This window comes from Pseudochaenichthys georgianus, chromosome 18 (genome assembly GCF_902827115.2).
Source record: "Pseudochaenichthys georgianus chromosome 18, fPseGeo1.2, whole genome shotgun sequence".
In the NCBI taxonomy this organism is placed as follows: domain Eukaryota; kingdom Metazoa; phylum Chordata; class Actinopteri; order Perciformes; family Channichthyidae; genus Pseudochaenichthys; species Pseudochaenichthys georgianus.
The window spans coordinates 1322744-1330301 of NC_047520.1; the positions used below are offsets into that span (position 1 = coordinate 1322744).

Consider the following 7558-nt stretch of genomic DNA (forward strand, 5'->3'; position numbering starts at 1 on the left):
ACACGTTACTATGTTTGGATCAGATATGTGGGCAGGCAGTCAAGTGATGTGTAAAAAAGCCTCAACCACAAGTGAGCTTGTTAATTAATGTTAGCGTGTGTGCTTAGCTGTAAACACAATCGGATGGGTGACCAAAACGTCCCCGTTTTCTGGGCAAAGTCCCCGTTTCCGGTGGCCGGTACCCGGTTGAAACTCCCGAAAATGTTCCCGTTTTTGAATGTGCTTTAAAAAACATAGAGCAAGGTGAAATAAAATGTTACATGTCGGTAAAAATAGAGTAACAGTGTTGTGCCTGTTTGTAGCGTTAGCGTATTTCTTCTTCAACTACTTCTTCTTCTTCTTCTTCTTCTTCTTCTTCTTCTTCTTCTTCTTCTTCTTCTTCTTCTTCTTCTTCTTCTACTTCTTCTTCTTCCTCTTCTTCTACCTCTTCTTCTTCTTCTTCTTCTTCTTCTTCTTCCTCTTCTTCTACCTCTTCTTCTTCTTCTTCTTCTTCTTCTTCTTCTTCTACCTCTACTTCTTCTTCTTCTTGTTCTACTTCTAATTCAATGTACCTTCCCGCAAAATATTGGACAAAAGAAACTCGGCTAGTAGTGTCAACTAAATCCATAGTATTAGAACAAAAGTGCTTTAAACGAGGTAAATTACAAATGTATGTTCTCAATCGCGTACGGGATTGAATATTAAATGAGTTTGGATTAGATTTATTGTCCCCAGGGGGAAATTCATTTCCACAGCTCTGTGAAAACAATATGAAATCGACAAAAAATAAGACAGACATCTACAGATAGCACCACACATGATGGTTACTTGTTATTATTTAGGGCTGCCTGTATGGATCAGGATTTTGCCAAAGCGAGCCCTTTTACTATAATAATAATAATAATATGTTATGTATTATATCAACCGTATTAGTACAATGAGCGACATCTTGTGACGGATTTTGGAACATTGATTGGATTTTTCTCATGGCAGTTAGACTCTAGAGACAAACCAGGGGACTTCATGTTTAATCTGTGTCTGTTCATTTGGTGTAGTATTTTATCCAATATTATATTTGGTTTATATATTAGTCGCTTTCTTATGAAATGCCAGGTTTTAGGCCTTAGTTTGAGCATTCAATCCTGGATATAAAAAATCCCCAGATTATTTGTTCTTTAATCCTGATATAGAGTAGATAGTAAGTAAGTAAATCTGTATAGGAAGACGAGTTAAGGGATAGAGGAGAAATGGTTATGGTATAATTACAGAGCCTGTCCATTTATACATTGAGGAAATCAATGTTAGTCTGTTAACCAAAGTGCATCTGAAAAAAATTGCCTCTGATTTTTGAACAGCCCCCTCAGTCATTTCATCCTTGAGCCGGGTCTGCTTGGCGCACCGGTAACTTTCTCAAAAAAAAAGAAAAAGTTGGGATAACAGGATAGTTACAGAAGTAATGAGGACACGTTGGACATTTCTCAATCTCGAGGATTCTGGCTTCCAAGCCAATATTTCAAGGATGCTACGTCATCGAGTGCCTCCGAAGGACTGTTCCAATCTCCAGAATACTTGGAATTCCACCGAGGCCGCGTCCGTGTGCGCACGAGAAACTATCCTGTTATCCCAACTTTTTTCTTTCTCTCTCTTTCTTTCTTTTTTTTTCATGTCCCTTTAGGGGCTCCGTATAATATTAACTTTTATTATTTATTTAAACTTATTTTAACTTATATGATATTGTGTTATATAACTATATTTCATCATGTATTATATTATTTTCTTATATAATTGTGTGTGCATTATCATTATTATTTGTATTATATTGAATTATTATGAATACATTGTCAGTCAATAATAAGCCAATAACCACAGTTTCAATCTGTCTAGTTCTTTCAGAGGCAGCGCCGGTGGAAGACGAATTAGGTGAGTAGACTTTTGTTTTTTTCTAGCTTAAAAAAGTTTAATTTAACTAAAAAACTATGGACAATAATAAGGAAAAAAATATGGTTACATTTTATTTTATTATCAAAATTCTATTTAAAAAATATTGAATTATGTTGTATTGTTTTTATTTTAAAGTGTGCTTTAATAACTTATGCTATTTTATTATTTATTTATGTTAATAGTTTTTTTTATGGGCCTATAAGGATATTTTTTTGTTTTATGTTATGCTTTTTCTTCTATAAAGTGTTATTTGTTATATGTATGTTATTTAATTTATATTTAATGTTATATCATGTTATGTTACAGTGTGCTATATTAACCTAAGCTGTTTGATTTCATATTGCATTTTGATTTATTGTTAATTTTCTCTTTTTGCTTCCAGCTGAGAGTCCCAGCTCCAATGCTTGCTCTGACAACTGGACGGAGTTTGATGGCCGCTGTTTTCAGTACGTTCCCAAAGAGCTGAGCTGGGCCAAAGCTGAGGTCAGTGAGGAAAACATCTCCACATATAAACATTACGATGATTTCTAAAGTAAAACATTTCAATATAAAGGAACTACAGCACGGTCACATGACTTCACGTCACCACCGCTAAGCTAGAGGCGGGTAATGTTGGGCGTGATGATGTTTAGTAGTCTCATTTTGAAAAACAAATACTGACTTATTTATGTCCTTCAAGGTACAGTTATTATATGGTGCTTTTATTTTTGAAAAACAAGCCCTATCTTAAGCTTCCTGTAACTATACAGTTACTATATGGGTCTTTATTTTTTAAATAAGGCTAATCCTGTGCTTCCTATTAGGATACAATTACTATTAAGTTACTTTATTTTGAAAATAAAGACTTGTCAGATTCTTCCTGTAAGGGTACAGTTACTAAATGAGGCTTTCATTCTGTTTCCTTCCTGGTTCTCTGTGACTGTTCTTAAGTACACCTTTTAGTTACTTGTACTTTACACAAGTTCTTCTTTCACACCTGCTTCCTGTTGATGTCCTGCAGAAAAACTGCCACTCCATGGATGCACACCTGGCTTCTGTTCACAGCACGGCGCAACACAACCAGATCCAGAAGATAATCATTGACGCCTCGCAGAAGCTGAAGGAAACCTGGATCGGAGGCTCGGACGCACATGAGGTATTTTATAATATTTACTCAAATACTGCATGTAGGTGTTACTCTATAGGTACTCAACTTGAGTATTTTAAACCTGTGCTACTTATTTTGAATAGCGAGCAGAAAAGCATTAATTTTCTGTCTTATTTTTTTTTTTAAATGTCGCATTAAATACACTTTGTCTGCATGTGGACGAGTGGTTCTGGTCTGATGGGTCACAGAAAGAATAGGGATCAGTAAGGCATTAATTGTCTGTCTTATTTCACAGTTCTTTTGACGATATGTGTAAAATACTAAATTTTTCTCAGGTGGGTGAGTGGTTCTGGTCCGATGGCTCACATTTCGACTACAACGACTGGTGTGCCGGAGAGCCCAGTGTACAGGAAGCCCAGAGGTGCCTGCAAATCAATTATACAGGTAAAATAATATTCTTCATTAAAGTAATAATGCCAACTAATTGGGCTTTTATTTTGAAAAAGTAAGCCTAATCCTGAGCTTCCTGTAAGGGTACAGTTTCTCCTTTAGGCTTTTATCTTGAAAAACAAGCTTTACCTGACGATTCCTGTAAGTATACTGTATACTTTGTGGGGCTTTTATTTTTTAAATCAAGCCTCATCCGAAACTTCCTGTTAGTAAACACTTAGCTTTTGGGGCTTTTATTTTGAAAAACAAGCAATATCAAAAGCTTTCTGTAAGTAAACAGTTAGTTTCTGGAGCTTTTATTTTTTAAATCAAGCCTCATCCAAAACTTCCTGTTGGTAAGCACTTAGCTTTTGGGGCTTTTATTTTGAATAACAAGCAATATCAAAAGCTTCCTGTAAGTAACAGTTCTTTTCTTGGGCTTCTATTTTGAAAAAAGCATTATTCAAAGCTTCCTGTAAGTAAACACTTATTTTCTTGGGCTTTTATTTTTAATCATAACAACTTTTTCATATAATTTCAATAAGTTCTGTATGATACTCATAAAAAAAACTGACTTTCTGAGTGCATGACTTTGACTTGTAATGGAGCATTTTGACAGTTTATTATTGCTGTTTTCACTTTAGTAACAGGTCTTCTTTCACATAGTGTGTATTTTGTTTGTTTTTTGCAGAGGATAAGTGCTGGGATAACATCGAGTGCTCCACCGAGCGTCCGTCCGTCTGTTTCAAAGACGCTGAAGACTTCCGAGATGTGTTTGTGTGCGTGCATGAGTGTGTCCAAAATATCTGATTTCACATCTTTTCTTTGACTATTGCTGTAACACAGAGGCATGAAGGCTTATTCGTGTATGAATAAAAGGCTTAAGCATTACAAAAAAAAAAGCTGGTGTGTCATAACTATTTAAAAAATGTTCACTGTTACTCTGAATATTATTATTCTCATTGTTATTATTATAACTGTATTTGTATCATTGTCATACAAGAGGTATACCATTTATTATAGATGTAGGAAACTTTAATTTATTTCAGTCACATGACTTCCTTCTTCAAGGTCAGCGAGTCATGTAACGTTCAAGAACATCACAACAAAATTGGATATTACACTATCTAATCAAACTAAGAAAATGTAAAGGAAACGTTTGAGGGTTAGTTAGTTTATTTGAACAGCACATTTTAAGACAGAAAGGGAATCCGAAGTGCTTAAGGGCAATGATAATGCACAGTTACACCGAATTTGTGTGATTTATAATAAAATGAATTACAAATAATAAATATTAGACTCTGTAACACTACTGCATATTTACAATTGTTACACCAATACATCCGGAAAAAGTCACATAAACATCAGTGTTCGTTATTCAAAACTGAGGGCATTACGAATAGAAAACAAACTAAAACAACAAGAGGTCACTTCGGAATCAAGGTGTTTGGAAATGTGTAAAATGTTTGGGCTTTTTTGTATAATTTCATGTCATTGAGAAAAGCTGAGAAAGCAACATCTGTGTATGACATTTTTCTGTCAGTGCATAAAATCCCAGCCCCCCTGAACGCACCGCAGCGAAACCGAAAGTTAAATGTTTTCACGGCAGCTGCTCCACAACTGGGTTTAAAGGTTTAAAAACAGCGGACGGAGGTGTTTTTTTCCTGGAATCTTTTCACCTTTCTTTGAGCAGAAAATACACATCCAACCCGCGAGACTTAGAGATGGGTCCGCGAGCTCTGCTGCTGGCAGCTGTGCTGTTTTGTTCAGGTAAAAGTTTCAAATTATAGTCGCCATTTTGACCACTTGTGTGTAGGTGTGTAGTTTCGAAGAGAGAAATAAGTCGTCCATTTGCACTCATAGCAAAATGAGTAACAATATTTGCATGTTCCTGTGAGACTACATCCAGACCATAGTTTGAAATGCCTTCCTCTATTTGGACAGTATTGAAATGGTTTTGGAGGATGCTGAATCAATTTCTGACATTTTCAGGATAAAAAATGTCAGTTTTAACCAGATAGTAGCCATATTTGTAGTCCCGGTGGGCTAATTTGGACTACTATGAGCGGAGATTGGATATAGTAGTCACCACATACAGAGCATTTGGTACAACTAGCCTGAGCAGTGTCCTTCACATGCTGATATCCAAGAGAGGGAGTCACACAGTCACGAGATGGAGGAATAGAAAGCAGTATTCAATGTTTACTTCAGATTAGCTCCACGTCAGAAATGAGCATGCTTGATGTCTCTCTCCATAGAGGCTGAATCATCATGTTCATCACATAGCTATCATCTGCCTCAAGCAGTCCTGATGCTCTTCAGGTCATCACACATCCTGTCACGTTCACAGCTACAGTTGGGACACCTTTGTTATCATGCTACTCTGATACTGGAAGATTACATTCAGTATTTTCCCACCATGTACATCTTTTAAATATTTTGTTTATTTTTTTCCCAGCAGAGTCCTCGGTCCACGTCTCTCCAGAGAAGGTTAACGTCTCTGCCGGCGGCGTCGTTATTCTTCCTTGCAGTTTCCCTCCCAAAGATGTCTTCCCCACGGTGGAGTGGTCCAAGACAGACCTGAAGAAAGGGTTAGTCTTCCTGTTCCGCGACAACCGCGAGGATCTCGAGATGAAGAGCCCGCTCTACGTTAACCGGACGAACCTCTTCTTGGAACATCTGAAGAGTGGTAACGCCTCGCTGAGGATCTCCAACGTTCAGCCAGCGGACGCAGGAACGTATCGCTGCATGAGGATGTGGAATAACGGCCAACAAAATATTACAAAAGTGGAGCTTTTTGTGGGTACGTTCAGTCTACCTATCAGGGTTCATATTTGGCAGGGATGGCAAAAGTACACAAGTAGAAGTACAGATACTCGTGTTTAAAAATACTCTGGTGAAAGTAGAAGTACTGACTAAACTTCTTTACTCAAGTCAAAGTAAAGAGGCTTTGAAGTGTACTTCAGCAGAAAGTACCCATAGCTAGCAGCTGCTTTAAAGAGTACCTGACCTCCCTTTATATCAATAGAACAATAATGTCATTGTTAGCTAATGAATGTTTCCATGGTGACCAACGGCAACATGACAACGCTTCCATTGGTCCCTCTTCTTTAGAGAAGACCAGGGGCCTCATTTATAAACGGTGCGTACACTCAAAATATGTCGTACGCCAGTTTCTAAGCAATGTTTGCGATTTATACTTGACGGGAAAATGTGCAGTCCTCCACGCAAACTCCGACCCATGAGTACGCGGTACGCACAGAAACAGGAGAAACGAGAAACTGCGACACCGTTGGCAGAAGGAAGGATGGAGAGAAATATGTGGAAATAATACCGTAAACAAAACGTTACCTCTCATTTATCAGATATGAAGAATTCATTTTCAAACATTGATTAAAGCCAATCTTAAAATGATTAAACAAACGCCTGTTTGAGACTCCTCAGTGCACACACAAACATAACTTGGAGAAATAAATAAATACGGAAATGTTATTGATCACCCCTCGATCATGTTCTCTTGTTAAGAAATGTATTAGGGGGGCACAGGCTGCATGGAGACGACTCGCACAGCTGATCGACACAAATCAACTAATACAAAACATGATTCAGATCCAGTCGTCATGACTACACTCCGGAGGGATTCACCGATCATTTCTTACAGTTCCTCATCAAGGGGTGTCTCCTGTCCCCGGTGCAAACACACTGCCTGAGGAAGGCTATGTGTATTTATTTTGTCATTAGACTTTTTCGGACCACTTATTTATTTATGTTGGTGACGATCCGACCTCCATGCTGCTCCTCTGGTTCAAACTGCATCCACCAAACAATATGATTTATCTCGACCTCCCCAAAATAACCAGAATCTGACACGGTGTGAGACGTCTCTTTTAGCTGTTCTGTCGTCATGTCCTGATCTTCTTCATGCAGTCAGTCAGAATGAATGAATGAATGGGCGTTTCGTGAAGCCCGCAAAATCTGCACCGCATTTCGAGTTGATTGTGATTTATAAAGGGAAACCGGCGTAGGAAGTGCCATACGCACTTTCCTCGCCGGTACGCAGTGTTTTATAAATCGGAAAATGTCTGTGCGTATTTATTTGCTTTGTCCTACGTAAGCAACCTC

At 37.8% G+C, this 7558-nt stretch overlaps 2 protein-coding genes across 4 annotated transcripts in view; both read left to right on the forward strand.

Moving 5' to 3' along the window:
- The window catches only part of LOC117463592 (ladderlectin-like), a 105055-nt gene extending 100715 nt beyond the window's left edge, over positions 1-4340 (forward strand). For all 3 annotated transcript variants that reach the window (XM_071206487.1, XM_034105913.2, XM_034105914.2), the window contains 5 exons: positions 1864-1899; positions 2303-2403; positions 2921-3055; positions 3343-3451; positions 4128-4340. In XM_071206487.1, coding sequence (XP_071062588.1) covers positions 1864-1899; positions 2303-2403; positions 2921-3055; positions 3343-3451; positions 4128-4246 — 500 coding nt within the window. In that variant the 3' untranslated portion in view covers positions 4247-4340. The remainder of the gene's footprint in view (positions 1-1863; positions 1900-2302; positions 2404-2920; positions 3056-3342; positions 3452-4127) is intronic.
- Positions 4341-5019: 679 nt separating this feature from the next.
- Positions 5020-6972, forward strand: LOC117463999 (V-set domain containing T-cell activation inhibitor 1-like). Its single transcript, XM_071206625.1, has 3 exons — positions 5020-5206; positions 5895-6239; positions 6962-6972. The coding sequence occupies exons 1-3, from the start codon at positions 5161-5163 to the stop codon at positions 6970-6972; spliced, it is 402 nt and encodes a 133-aa protein (XP_071062726.1). The 5' UTR covers positions 5020-5160.
- The last annotated feature ends 586 nt before the right edge of the window (positions 6973-7558 follow it).